This window comes from Syzygium oleosum, unplaced genomic scaffold, assembly GCF_021117445.2.
Source record: "Syzygium oleosum isolate NSW1041296 unplaced genomic scaffold, Sole_v2.1 Sole_v2.11, whole genome shotgun sequence".
NCBI lineage: Eukaryota > Viridiplantae > Streptophyta > Magnoliopsida > Myrtales > Myrtaceae > Syzygium > Syzygium oleosum.
In genome coordinates this window covers 9,393,540-9,406,316 of record NW_026607495.1, presented here as the reverse complement: position 1 = coordinate 9,406,316, position 12,777 = coordinate 9,393,540, and the positions used below count along the sequence as shown (strand labels likewise).

General features: G+C 41.1%; 1 protein-coding gene and 1 long non-coding RNA gene across 4 annotated transcripts; both read left to right on the top strand.

The window, feature by feature from the left end:
• The first annotated feature begins 747 nt into the window (after positions 1 to 747).
• LOC115680455 (auxin-repressed 12.5 kDa protein-like) lies at positions 748 to 2,004 on the top strand. The gene is made up of 3 exons (XM_030604265.2): positions 748 to 930; positions 1,205 to 1,421; positions 1,715 to 2,004. The coding sequence occupies exons 1-3, from the start codon at positions 822 to 824 to the stop codon at positions 1,749 to 1,751; spliced, it is 363 nt and encodes a 120-aa protein (XP_030460125.1). The 5' UTR covers positions 748 to 821; the 3' UTR covers positions 1,752 to 2,004.
• A 2,320-nt stretch (positions 2,005 to 4,324) lies between these two features.
• Positions 4,325 to 11,904, top strand: LOC115680477 (uncharacterized). 3 transcript variants are annotated; one of them, XR_008817429.1, is made up of 11 exons: positions 4,325 to 4,817; positions 4,924 to 5,111; positions 5,671 to 5,741; positions 5,892 to 6,003; positions 6,151 to 6,248; positions 6,365 to 6,555; positions 6,675 to 7,562; positions 7,840 to 8,225; positions 8,306 to 8,956; positions 9,106 to 10,422; positions 11,609 to 11,904. It is a non-coding gene; the product is annotated as an uncharacterized LOC115680477 (long non-coding RNA). The 3 variants fall into 3 exon arrangements; XR_008817428.1 differs by having other exon boundaries at positions 4,326 to 4,817; positions 6,365 to 6,534; positions 8,306 to 8,986; XR_008817427.1 differs by having other exon boundaries at positions 4,326 to 4,817; positions 8,306 to 8,986.
• Positions 11,905 to 12,777: the final 873 nt, after the last annotated feature.

Genomic DNA, 12,777 nt, shown 5'->3' with positions numbered 1-12,777 from the left:
CGTCCTTCATTAACTTTTATATAAATATCATAATATAAAATATCCTTAACAGTATTCTATATGATTAACCGAAATTGACGAATTTGCGATCGAAAAAAAATTCCATAAAAATGCTAATAGAAAGTAATGGTTTTTTTTTTATTGTAGATATGGACAGAGAGGCCCCACATGGAGGAAGCGACAATCGACCTAAATATCTCAACCAATCTCAAGTAAAACGCCAAGAGACAATTACATCGTGCGGGCCCCACGCTTCTGCTGACTCGTCATCCTCCATTCTTATCCATATCCACCGAAGATTTTCTAATCTCTTTTCGACACTTCCACTCCCCATGATCTTGCTATTTGGCACTCCTCTTACTTCAACTCACGTCCTGAAGCCTTCGCGCCCTAGGAAAGATAAATCACACGAATGGTACATAAATTTTAACTTAATATATAATGTGATTCTCAAATTTTTTATACACGTTTAATTTAATTTTTAAATAGTATAAAAATATTTAATATAAGGATATTATCGAACATTTTTACAAAGTATAGGGATTAAATTTAATAAATTTAGGGATTAGATTGAAAAAATAAAAATTCAAAGATGATATTTACATATTAGGTAAGAGTTCAGGAATTATTTGTGTGATTATTTCAGCTTGGAAACAAACCCGGCGTGGAAATAGCAAAAGGGGGAAACCATCCGATCTCATCGTCTTGATCAGTGCGTTTCTATTATTTATAGTCAAGATAGCAACGCAGATATTTGCACTGAGCTCGGGACCTACTGCTTCTAGGGAGAGAGATTCAGAGAGAGGCTGAGAGAGAGAGAGATGGTGCTGCTGGAGAAGCTGTGGGACGACGTGGTGGCCGGGCCTCAGCCGGACCGGGGCCTCGGGAAGCTGAGAAAGCTCGCCACCAAGCCTACCGTCATCATCAAAGGTCCCTTCTCCTTTCTGGGCTTTGGCTAAAGATCATTTTGACTCGATCACCATCTTCTTGATCGACCCATGAAATGAGATCTCGCTATATAAAAATGGCAGATGCACGTACTTGATGTAGTGGAGTGAGCGTCTGTGTGTTGTGTTGTGCTGCGTTGCGGTTTTGTTTGCTTTGGATCGCGAATTTCTACGTCGATGTCTGCTCTGTGAAACGCAGTTTCCGCTGATATTTGCTGGTTTTTTCCATGTGGGTGTGCGTGTACGCGTGTGCGTAGAAGGGGAAGGGGAGAGCAGCAAGTACCAGCGGTCGACGTCGATGCCGACGACCCCCGGGACGCCGGCGACGCCGACGACGCCGACGACGCCTGCGACGGCGAAGAAGGAGAACGTGTGGAGGAGCGTGTTCCACCCGGGGAGCAACCTGGCGACCAAGACCATGGGAGGCCAGCTCTTCGACAAGCCCGTCCCCAACTCCCCCACCGTCTACGACTGGTACGTAACGTGGTCGCACACCACCATCCCCTCCTCCCCTTCCCTTCGGCATGCACTGTGCATGCCGATGCGCGGCGCGTGCACGTCACTCCACAGACCACTGTGGATCGCGCTCATCTTGATCTTTGGTCATGTGGGATCCGCCGATCAATAATTTAGTTGATATTGATCTCTGTGATGTCGACCTTGAGGGTGACTTCGAGTTGATCTTCTTATCAGACGTCTTAATCGCTTGTTTGGTTTCTGATTATATTAAAGCTAATCAAGTCCTCCCATCCTTTGCCAAATGGCAGGCTCTACAGCGACGACACGAGGAGCAAGCATCGCTGAGGACGCTCTAGTGACCAACTCAACTCTCTCGTGGGATTGTAAATATATCGTCGATTTCGCTTTCATTTCTCGTCGTTTCAATGCTTTTGTCGCGTGGGTCTCTCCTGGCTCCTTGTTTAAGCTCTCGTTTTGGATGTAATATGCCAGGAGTCGCTGTGATTTCGTAGTTTACAGCACTCAGCTGTTGATCTAATGGTGAATCTGAGTTGACTAATGAATAAAATTCGACTTATCTGTCATGGCTATGCGCAAATACTCGTCGAATCCCGTCTTTCCAAAAATCCGAAGTGGAATATCCTGAAACGAAAGCACCGCTGGACATATGTTAGAGAACTCGACTTAAAATCCAACTGAACTGGAAAACTCGACTAGAAAACAAGGACTTGCGCTGCCATTGAGCTCGATTTCATATGAAGCTTCAGCCTCGAAAGCGTGCTCTGCAGCAGGCATCCCTACTTCGGCAGTCGATATGTGTAATGGCGAGTAGGCGGCACGAGTTGGTACCTGCCTGCAAGAGTAGCATCCTTACCGAGAAGTGTGACACGATGAGAAGAGGAAAGATATGGCTCACAAAAGTTGGGTTTTCGACTTCAAACGTGTGAAAGAATCGGTTCTTCTCGTGCGCTGCTACCTCCAGCATGACCATCTAAATCCATACCTCGGTTGTCAGACCTGTGAAGCTAACCAGATAAATGACTTCTTCTCCCTCGAGGACGACTGTCTACAGAATCGTGCCATGATCTTCCGACAAATACAGCTGTGGAGGCTTTAGCTCTTGTTGTCTGCCTTCCCTGGGCCCTGGGCTGCGGCTGAAGTGTCTTGGTGATGAAAGATTGGAGCTGTCCAGAAGATTAAACATCGAAGAACTTAATTAGGTTCACTTTGTAGATACATAATAACATAATAAATAGGTTCACTTTGTCATGAAGGAGCGCATCGCAATTCACAAAGCACTCTGTGAAGCAAGCTCCGACGATTTATACTGGGTCGCGGCAAGAAGTGCGTCGCCACTAGGCATTACAACTAACTCAAATCTTCTGCTTAAACTAAAGTTGAAAAAGACGCCAACCCAATGAACCAGAAAAAGCAAGTTGAGAGAGCAACAGACCAGCTGGAGAGGGAGTAGATGATGTTAGTTGATGCAGCAAAGTATGAACGACAGCAGCATACAAAGTTTCAGGTAAAACTGTCTTTCTGCAATTCGAGCAGCAAACTAAGCATATTTTGGCAAGAAGCACAGACAATTTTGATCTCTTTAGAGGACCCTTGTTTAGAATATCTATCGCCGAACATATAAATTCTATCTCATAGCTTCTCTCAAGTGTTTCTAGAATCCCATCACTTCCAGGACCATGAATGAAAAGTTCTCGAGCCGAAAAACACTCTCAATACATCAGAGATCTCAACCTAAAAATCAACTCAATCAGAGAACTCAACTCAAAAACCAGACACAAAACCAGACACTTATGGTGTGTTTGGCGTGTCTGGTTTTTTAAAATTAGGTGGAATGGAATTGCCCATTCCAAGTCTGATTCCTAGTACCCATGTGTTGTTACAGTGTGAGAAGCACTAGAAATGCTACGTTCGATTTTGTTCTTTTTAGGTTTTTGGCCAAAAGTGGTATTCAACCTTGGGTGAAACTTGTAGAAAGCTGTAGAAATACCTATGTGTCATGTACATGCATACATGCAACCGAAGATGTAATTTCTTCAGCGATGGTCGTGATCAGTGCATTGAAAATTACAATTTTGTCTTAATTTGTTTGCTTTCATTTTTTTAAAGAATATTCGTTTAAGATCCTTTTCATTTTGGATTAAAAATAGGTTTTTACTAGCGCATGAGTATATGTTATTTAAAAATTTTAACATCCTCCTTATAAATATGATATATACTGATGACGACTTTCGTGATAGGAACATATTTACTATGTAACTAGAAGAGGAGGAAAGTGAGGATCTAGAAATAATATTCGTGTCATGTCTATTTTACTCTATCAAATCGACTAATTACGTGACAATCACGGGAGCTCATCTTGAAATTAACAATGGAGGTTTGTCGAGTCAAATTCGAACCGATTATTTAAATAAGGAAAAATCAAAACTAAACTCATCTCAACATTTCTCGAATTTTTACCAAAACCAACTTTTTTTTGACGGTATTGCCTTTTCGCCTGTTTTCTTTTCTTTTTTTTTTTTGGCCTCCATCCGGTGATCCGAGGCCTGCGAGGGGCCGCGATCCGCGGGGGCCGCCTGCGGCCCGCCGCGCGCGGCCTCCGCCGGCGAGCGCCCGCCCGACTGAGGTGCCCGCCCGACGCCCGAGACAAAATGTCCATGACTAAATATAAATTGCAAAAAGCTTTCGAATCTTTTTTCCTTAATATATTTTTTTTTTTTTTTGGCACCAAAGTTTTCAAAAAAGAAAAGATTCCAAATGATTACGTATCTTTTCATTATTTCCAACACTTTTTATCTTTTGACAGCAAATTCAAAAAAAAAGAAGAAGAAGAAGAAGAGATTTTTGCGTAGGTTTGAAGCCAAACCAGACATTATTGTTAGGTGAAACTAACATTCCTCGACAGCTCGACAAGGTTTCTTTCCAAGGTTGCAACTTTCTTCTTTTTAACCATCCCCGTCCTTCCTTTCCCAGTGACCTCTCGCCGCTCGCCTATGTCTTCTGTCTTCCCTTTGAGCTCTCTGCTTTCCAACTGAGTCACCAGAACGAGTTATGGCAGCAATCTGAAGCCGGGAGAACCGGCAGCAGAGCACCCAAGAAGAAGAAGATGAAGAAGATGAGAAGAAGAAGAAGAAGAAGAAGAAGAGAAGTGGGTGTCCGAGATGGGATCTTGGGGATCGGCGATGCGCGCGAGCCTGAGAAGGCGTCGGCCGGCGGAGGAGGCGGCTGAAGAGACGAGGGAGGTGGGTCGTGGTTCTGGGCGCGTGGGTCTTCACGCCGTGTACATGGTTGAGCATATGCGAGATCTACTTCAAGAATCCCGTTTGTCCACGGCCCTGGATCCCGTCGCTCCTCGCTTCGGGGCACCCGCCAGGCGCCTCGGTCTTCTCGTCGGTATGGTGACGCGCCCGCCACCTGTTCGGTGTTTTGCTTGTTGAAAATTGAACCTTGTTGAAAATTGAACCTCAAGTTTGCATCTTTGTATTTGATTATTCATCAGGTTAACAGCTTCACCGAGAGGAAGCTCTGTACTTGGTGCTTCCTTTTTGCGGGGTTTGCTGCGTTTTCTTATCTATTCTACTTGATCCCGTGGAGATCTCAGATACCAGCTTTTGTTTGCTTGGACTGTTGGTTCATGTCTGGATTCGCACCGATGCTAGCTGAAATTCCTGATGATAATCCATTGGTGTATGTCACTTTACCAAACCATGACTATTTTTTCAGAGCGTTATAGTAGCAAGTCTGCACTTGTTCTTTCACATGCTTCTAAGTTTGTTTTTTGATATCTCTTTTTTGGAGGGGGGTGGGGTTTGTAATCTCTCTATCTACTGTTTTTCTTCAATGTCCGCAATTTGAAGGCCCTGCTTTGGGTTATTTACCATTATCTAGAACCGCATATATTAATATAAACACTCTTTCTCTAGGCCACATATTCTGTTTGGAGCATCTGCAGATTGCTTTTGCATGCTGAAACTACCATGAAAAAGTATTACCCATGTCACTGTCAATTAGGAAAATGGAAGGCTTGTCATCTTTGGTGTAGTTGTTCTAGGATATGCTGATGACTAACCACTGATATTAAGTTGTACAAGGCATTGACATGAAGAACTTAAAGTTATCCATGGAAAGAGTTAAAAAGATGCCTCCACCTGTATATATTTGTCATCCTCAGTTTACCTTAACTCTCTTTTGCATTGACATCAGCTGAGTTTGCTCCTATGTTGGGCGTTGTGACTATTTTGTGTAGGATATCGAGCGGAGTGTTGATCACTGTTATAGGAGTAGCTGCAAGGTGGCTAGACAAGCATGCTGAAGGCAGTAAGTATTGATCAATTATCTGTAGTCGTGACATGAAAAAATCAAAAGTTGTCCATGCTCATCCTCTTGCAGGTGCACGTAGTTAGGTCTACCTTCTCTTTGGAATTTGTATCAGTTTTTTACTGGACGGATTTTCTTACCATCTGATAGGTACTTTTGGTGGGGTTGTCCTCAATGATGGTATCACTCTCAACATCTCACAGTAAATGCAGAACCAAAGAACTACACATACTTCACCAGCTCCTAAACTGTTACATGGCTGGTATGCTTTGGCCTCTTCTTGCCATTCACTGGAACTTTTAGCTCCATTGTGCAGCTAATATTAAAGATTAATACTCCTTCCATTTTCATTATCTTTACTGTCATATACTTATTTATTTATTTTCCATTTTTGTTATCTCTATTGTAGGTTCTATGATTCTTTCTTTATGCAGAAGATGCCCTCTTATCTCGGTTGACTTCCTTATTTCTTGGTTTTGATCCACCTTTCCTTCTTCTATCTATCGAGTAAGCCTCTTTTATACCCCTTTCTGCCTATATTTTTGTAACTTTGAATACATACAAACTGTTAGAACAATGGTTTATGTATTTTAACTCTGTGTCCTTTATATGGAACATGGTAGATACAAAGCTGTCTTCTATGAGGCACACTTGCTCTTGCACTTATGGCGTGGTTCCTTTTTGAATACACACAACTCTATTTAGTGAAATTGAGAAGATTACTGTATCCAATATGAGCACAGTGGAAAACGCGGTTCTTGAAACTGATGAGAAATAGTTGCGGCTCTTTGATGTGAGAATTCCTCCAACTTTTGTAAGTTCATTCTCTCTCATTTTTCCCTTAAAATAATTTGCACCACATAATCTCTCTTCATCTTATTATGAAAATAGTTGCATCACTGATGTGAAATTTCCCTCTTTTGGTCACTGTAGATGTTAGGGAAGAGATTTGTTGCTCAGTGTCAATCACCTCCCGTAGTTGGATCTCGGGATTATTTCATCACAAACAGATCAAATATGGCCATTTGCACTTCATTTTGGGAAAGAAAAATCAAGGAAAGGAAGAATCTTCAAAGATTGTTGACTATATTTACACTCAAAATCTGTGCTTGAAAAGTATACCTCCTCTCCATTAAGCGTGGAAAGTGCATCACTGTGATTCCATAACTAACTGCACTTTCGAGTCTTTTTGGGATCTTCCATCCTGACAATTTCCCTGCCGAACTCTTTTAGTTGATTATGCATCCATAAATCTTTGTTTTCTCCTATTTTGACCAAACACTTGTCACCGAGAAACTAGATTCCTTCAAGGATAATAGCAACAAGCACTCCACACGAATGAGAGAATTTTCTTATCCAATCCAATGAAAAACATGCTATGTCGAGGAATATCTGTCATGTCTCTTCATCTAGAGAGCCATAGCTTACCTTGAACACTTCTTCGATACCATTTTCTAGCTTCCTTCTTTATCTATCCAATGTCTCTCTCCATATTTGTATTTTCCCCTTATTCTCATATAAGTATGAAGCTGTTACCTCAATAGCCAAAGGAAGCCCTCCAATAATGTCAACAATGTCTATGGACAAAGAATCATACTTATACTCCTCTTCGGGATACCCCATCCAATAAATGATTTCAAAAGCATCGTGCCCATTTTCTATGATGTTAACCCCACTGGTTTATAACACCAACGTGGATGTGTTGGGGAGTCATGTGAGCACAAGAACCATGGAATTGACTGCAAGGACATTGCTAAATGGAAGCAGGTTCTCCAAGAGATTGCTGAGATGTAGGTATGAGCTGCTGAATACAAACAAAGGGTAATCAGCTTTTCACTGTCCTTTTAATGTTATGAGCTTTAACTTTATGAGAATTTTGCCAAGCAAAATGCTTTTGAAATCATTTATTGGATAGGACTAGAGTTGATTATGAGGTAAAATGTACTTCCTGTGCCCTTGTTATTGCCCACTGCATTGTCCTTGTTGGTCAATTTAGTACGGTTTAACTGGATTATTTCCTTTGTAATTTTCTTAGGCTGATGTTAATTGTTTTATAGTCTCATCGCGATTCCTCGTTTTTATTGTTCACATTTGGCAGGCATCAAGGTGAACTCAAAAGGAGAGTTGTTTCAGATATTGTACTGTTGTTGAAGAAGAATGATTTAGTTGTAACTAGCAGTTTAGTGGGCATTGAACCCCATACGGGAGGTTATGAAAGAGCTTGGTGTCATCTATTTTAATGAGTAATCAACGGAAGTATGTGACAAAGATGCCCTAGTATTTGGTATATGCGGAATGCCAGGGATTGGCAAGACTACCGTTGCAAAGGTTGTGTACAAAGTAAATCCATCATCTCTTTCAAGGTTGTAGTTTTCTTTCAGATATTTGGGAAAATGTTAAAATGAATATTCATGGGCTTGCAAGAACAGGTACTCTCACACCTCCGAAAGCAAGAATATAGAAGTCTAAGGACTCCTGACCAAGGTATTAATGTCATTGCAAATTCATTTAGTTGATGGTGTGCATGATTTTGAACTAATCAAGCCTTCATTTGGGAATCTCAGTTGGCTTGGCCCCAGGAAGTAGCATTCACATGAAAGTTGGAAGAAAAGATGTTCTTATTAATTATGGGGATGGAATGGTTGATAAGTATGAGGATGAACCAATGAGGCCTTAACAAGCTCATCAACTTTTCTGCAAGCATACTTTTGTGGATATCTCCCAAAGAGGAGAGGATGATTCTCTGTCCAAAAGACATTATCGACATTATTGGAGGCCTTCCTTTGGCTATTGAGGTAATAGCTTCATACCTATATGGCTATAAGGGATGAATACAAATATGGCGAGAGGCATCGGATAAATTAAGAAGGAAGCTCGAAAATGATGTCGAAAAAGCGTTCAAGGTAAGATATGGCTCTTTAGATGAAGAGACGAGACAGAAATTTCTCGATATAGCATGTTTTTCATTGGATGGGTAAATAAAAAAACCCTTATACATGTGTATGAGTGCCTACGGTTATTGTCCTTCAAGAGGAATTTAGTTCCTCCGTGACGGGTGTTTGGGCAAGACAGGAGAAAACAAAGAACTATGGATGCATAATCAATTAAGAGAGTTTGGCAGGGAAATTGTGAAGATGAAAGATCTCAAAAAGCCTCGAAAGAGCAGTTGTTTGTGGAATCGCACTGATGCACTTTCCACTCTTAGTGGAGAGGAGGTATACTTTCCAAGCACAAAATCTTTTAATGTAAGCACAGTCAACAATCTTTGAAGATACTTCCTTTCCTTAATTTTTCTTCCCCAAAAGAAGTGTGAAAGGCCATATTATGTTTCCCTTTCTATTTATTCAGTTCCCTCGATTTGCAGAGTGCTATAAATGTGGAAGCCCTTGGTCTCACGTTTGATGAGGGACAAAGTAAATTGTTTTAGATGTGAAGGATTTGGCCATCTATGGAGGTTGAGGATCTTGAGATTGGATCGGGCTATTATTGGAGGGAGTTCTCAAAATGTTCTTTCAAAGTTAAGGTGGCTTGATTGGCAAGGGTGCAGCGAGGTCTCTGAACTACTTATTTGCATTTGGAGAACTTGGTCATTCACTTGAGTTGCTGGAAGTCATGCATATGTCAAGCACCACGATTGCTAGATTACCTAGGTCCGTCAAGGATTTGAAAAATTTGGAAGTGTGGAAGACGGAGGATACTCACTCATGAGAATTCCCCAAAGATTTAAAAAATCTAGAAAAACTGGAAGAGATAGATCTCTGAAGGGCTGGCTAATTTGCTGTGATATCAATGGACTAGCCTCTTTGAAAACCTTGGGACTACTATCTACCTAGACTTTTGGCCTGCCCTAGAGTGAGGACAGGTTTTCTGGGTGCCAAACCCTTTCATTACTCTCTCATCTCCAACAACTAAACTCAAGTGAATGTTACCAACTTCTGGCTCTGCGAAGAGTTCCATCCAGTTTGAGCAGTCTTCGCTTCGATCCAAAAAAATGATTGCAGTGTTAAATCTTTCTTACCCGAGAAACTTGAAAGAGTTGCACGTGGGTGATAACTTGGGTGATATTACTGATCCAATGCGGAAATCTTCCAATAAGCCACCACAAATTGGACGGGTAAAAAGTCCAGCGAATCTCGAAACCCTGGAATCTGCCTCTCAAAGATTATGACGCCACCTGAAAATTTTAGTGCACCTCAACTTCGTAACTTGTTTTACACTAGGAAAGCTTGCTTGACCTCCAAGAGCTACTCTCTAGCTTATCGACATTGTCTTTGGCACTGCAAGATTCAAGTCCCACAATATTTTCCAGTGAGGTTTGTTTGAATTAGAACTCAAATGCTGTCACTTGGCGGAGATTTGAAGATTTAAAGCTATTGCATCTTCTGAAAATAACCCACTGCAGTGTGCAAACACTTGATGGCTGGAAAATTTGCCCCATCTTAGAAAGCTCACATTATTCAAGTGCCCTTCACTGACTGAATTACCAGATCGAACAAAGTGTAATTTCAAAGTTGATATGTGCAATCACAAGGAGAACAATGATTGGCAGATATGTTACTTTCATCTATGGTCAGAATATTGTGGAAGTTGCTTCAAGAATGATTCTGATTTATGAGTGAAGATCTTGCTGCACAACGAACATTCCATCATCTTCAAGAAAAGTTGGAGCCGACTTTTAAAGGTAAGTATTGCTACTTTTTGCTTTCCTTGACTTGAACGTCTGTACAACTCCATGATGCACCAGTCTGTCTTTTTTTCTTTTGGCTGTTTCAATGGCTACATTAATTGTGCTCTGAACTCTTTTACTAATTTTGATTCTAATTTCTTTATTCTCTTTATTCCTTTGTTCTTTTAGTGAAAACACATAATAGTGACCGGAACACCAAACAAACAAAAAAATTTGATATTACATAATATCAATACCAAATTTATAGGTGCACCAGATAATCATTCTATGTATCAAAACTTAGTTTAAGGACAAGTATATGAATAAATCTTGCTGGGACCACTACGGGTGTTAACAAAGAAGGAATAGACCATTATATGCTCATCCATGATGTGGAGGTGGTTGATATCCAAAAGGACAAAAACCTTACGCTTGCATATTCACAAAACTATCATCAACTCACAGGGGGGAAAATGTCTAGGCACATTATCCTCTTTCCTTGGAAATGTCCTCTTCAATGCACAACCTCGTAATTTCTTCTGTGATATTGTGCCTGCAACATGAATAATGAAAAAAACAAAGATAAGTGTGTGTGGGTACACATATAGACCTGAACACACACTAACATCCTAAAAGAATTGGGTCTACTTATCCCAGGCACAAGGGAGCTAAAATTGGGTGCTGCTTCATATGATTGGAAAAAGAAGGTATCAGCAATTAAGGGCTAATAAGAAGACTGATCGGCTTGGAGAAGAAGCTGATGACCAAAACCCTTCCACTTTGTATTACTTGTTTCCTTGTTGATAGGATATCGGGCCTGACTAGAGAAAGGTTAAAACATTAGGCCTGAAAAATTCATTAAAGCCCACATGCAGAGCTAGCATTTTCACAGCCCATAGCCAGCTTTCTATGTTAAAATTTTCACTCCCACATGTCAGCACCTCCTTCCGTGTTGACAGAGGATTGGATCATGGATTGGGACAGCTGATCCACGTTCCTCCCCAGCCCCTCACAGTGCATGGAGCCTTGTGCACTAGGCAGCCCTTTTTAGTGCCTTCTCTGACTGTTATGACCTTGTCCTCGAATGTTCCTCATACGCGGTGCTTAATTTGCTGGTACTTTCTGCTTGCATTCATGAAACTTTAATGGCATTTTGATTTCTTTATTGTTTACTTGTTTTTGTCATTACTGGCTGGGCTAGGTGGATACTCAATATCAGAGTGATGATGGGGCAAGACTACTTGATGGAGGAGATATGGCTGGCTGTTTTTGTTTGAATGGGAGATTTGTAGCCTTGAGGGCCAGTGGATGCACGTTGAGAAGATAAGCCGATGGGACTTGAGTGCGGATGCGTGGAGTCACATACTGTTCCTTCCTTTTTGGGCTGAGTCTTAAAAGATTGACAGAGGAGTTACAGTTTCAGTGTTGCAGAGTTTAACTCTTGATCTTAGTTGATGTTAATAACTCAAAAGTAGCAAGAACAAAGCATTTCCCCTACCCGTGTCAGTGTTGCAATTAGTGTCAAATGGGTAATCATCGTCTTATTTTTGTTCTAACCAATACACTAATCTTCATCGTCTTATTTTTGTTCTAACCAATTCACTAATCCTGATTCCGTGTTATGTAAATTCCATCAAACACTGCATTTTTCCATAAAAAATTACCGTGCTTCATCATCTGCAGTGCATGAGCTCTCTTATTTGAAGGCTTATTATGTGACAGTCATATCATGTTGCTCTTTTATTAGGCCAATGATGTTAGCACTTCCACAGGCAAAAATAATCCGTTTGTGTTTCTAAAAAATGATTCTCCACCATAAAAGCCTGTCTCACTGCATTTGGCCACGCGATAAGGAAGAAAACCCACATGCTTGTGTTCTATGTTGATTGTTTTCTATGTTTATTTTCTCTTTCTTTTTCGCTCTTTTAGCTATTGAGAATGGTGATTCCTGGGTGACTTTTCCTGGGGAAGCTCCCAAGATGTAACTGAAACTAGAATACTTAACAGGGTCAATTTGTCATCTTAACCTTCTGCACTAACGAGGACAATATATGTAGACTTAGGAAGTGAAGAGAGCATGGAACTGTTTGTGGGAGTGAGGAAACGCAGAGGGCTATCAATAAGTTGTTCAATATGGATTTCAGGAATGGATATCTACTGTGCCACGAGAAATACTGGAGCATCTTGAATATTACCATCTGTCGTGACAGCCTTTGGTTAGTAGACTCATTAAAAATTTGCGTGTGTTCCCTTCAAGCAACAGCCTTCGGCTGTCAGGATCACTGTTCGTCGCGACAAACTCTGGCTGCGCAAACTCCTTGAAAATTTTTGACCAAAAGCAAAACCTTGGAAATGTCCTGTTCATTCAAA

Coding starts and splice junctions, on each gene's coding strand:
- LOC115680455 (XM_030604265.2), top strand. CDS start 822: ATGGTGCTGCTGGAGAAGCTGTGGGACGACGTGGTGGCCGGGCCTCAG. Junction 931..1,204: donor GCCTACCGTCATCATCAAAG/GTCCCTTCTCCT, acceptor GCGTGTGCGTAG/AAGGGGAAGGGGAGAGCAGC. Junction 1,422..1,714: donor TCCCCCACCGTCTACGACTG/GTACGTAACGTG, acceptor GCCAAATGGCAG/GCTCTACAGCGACGACACGA.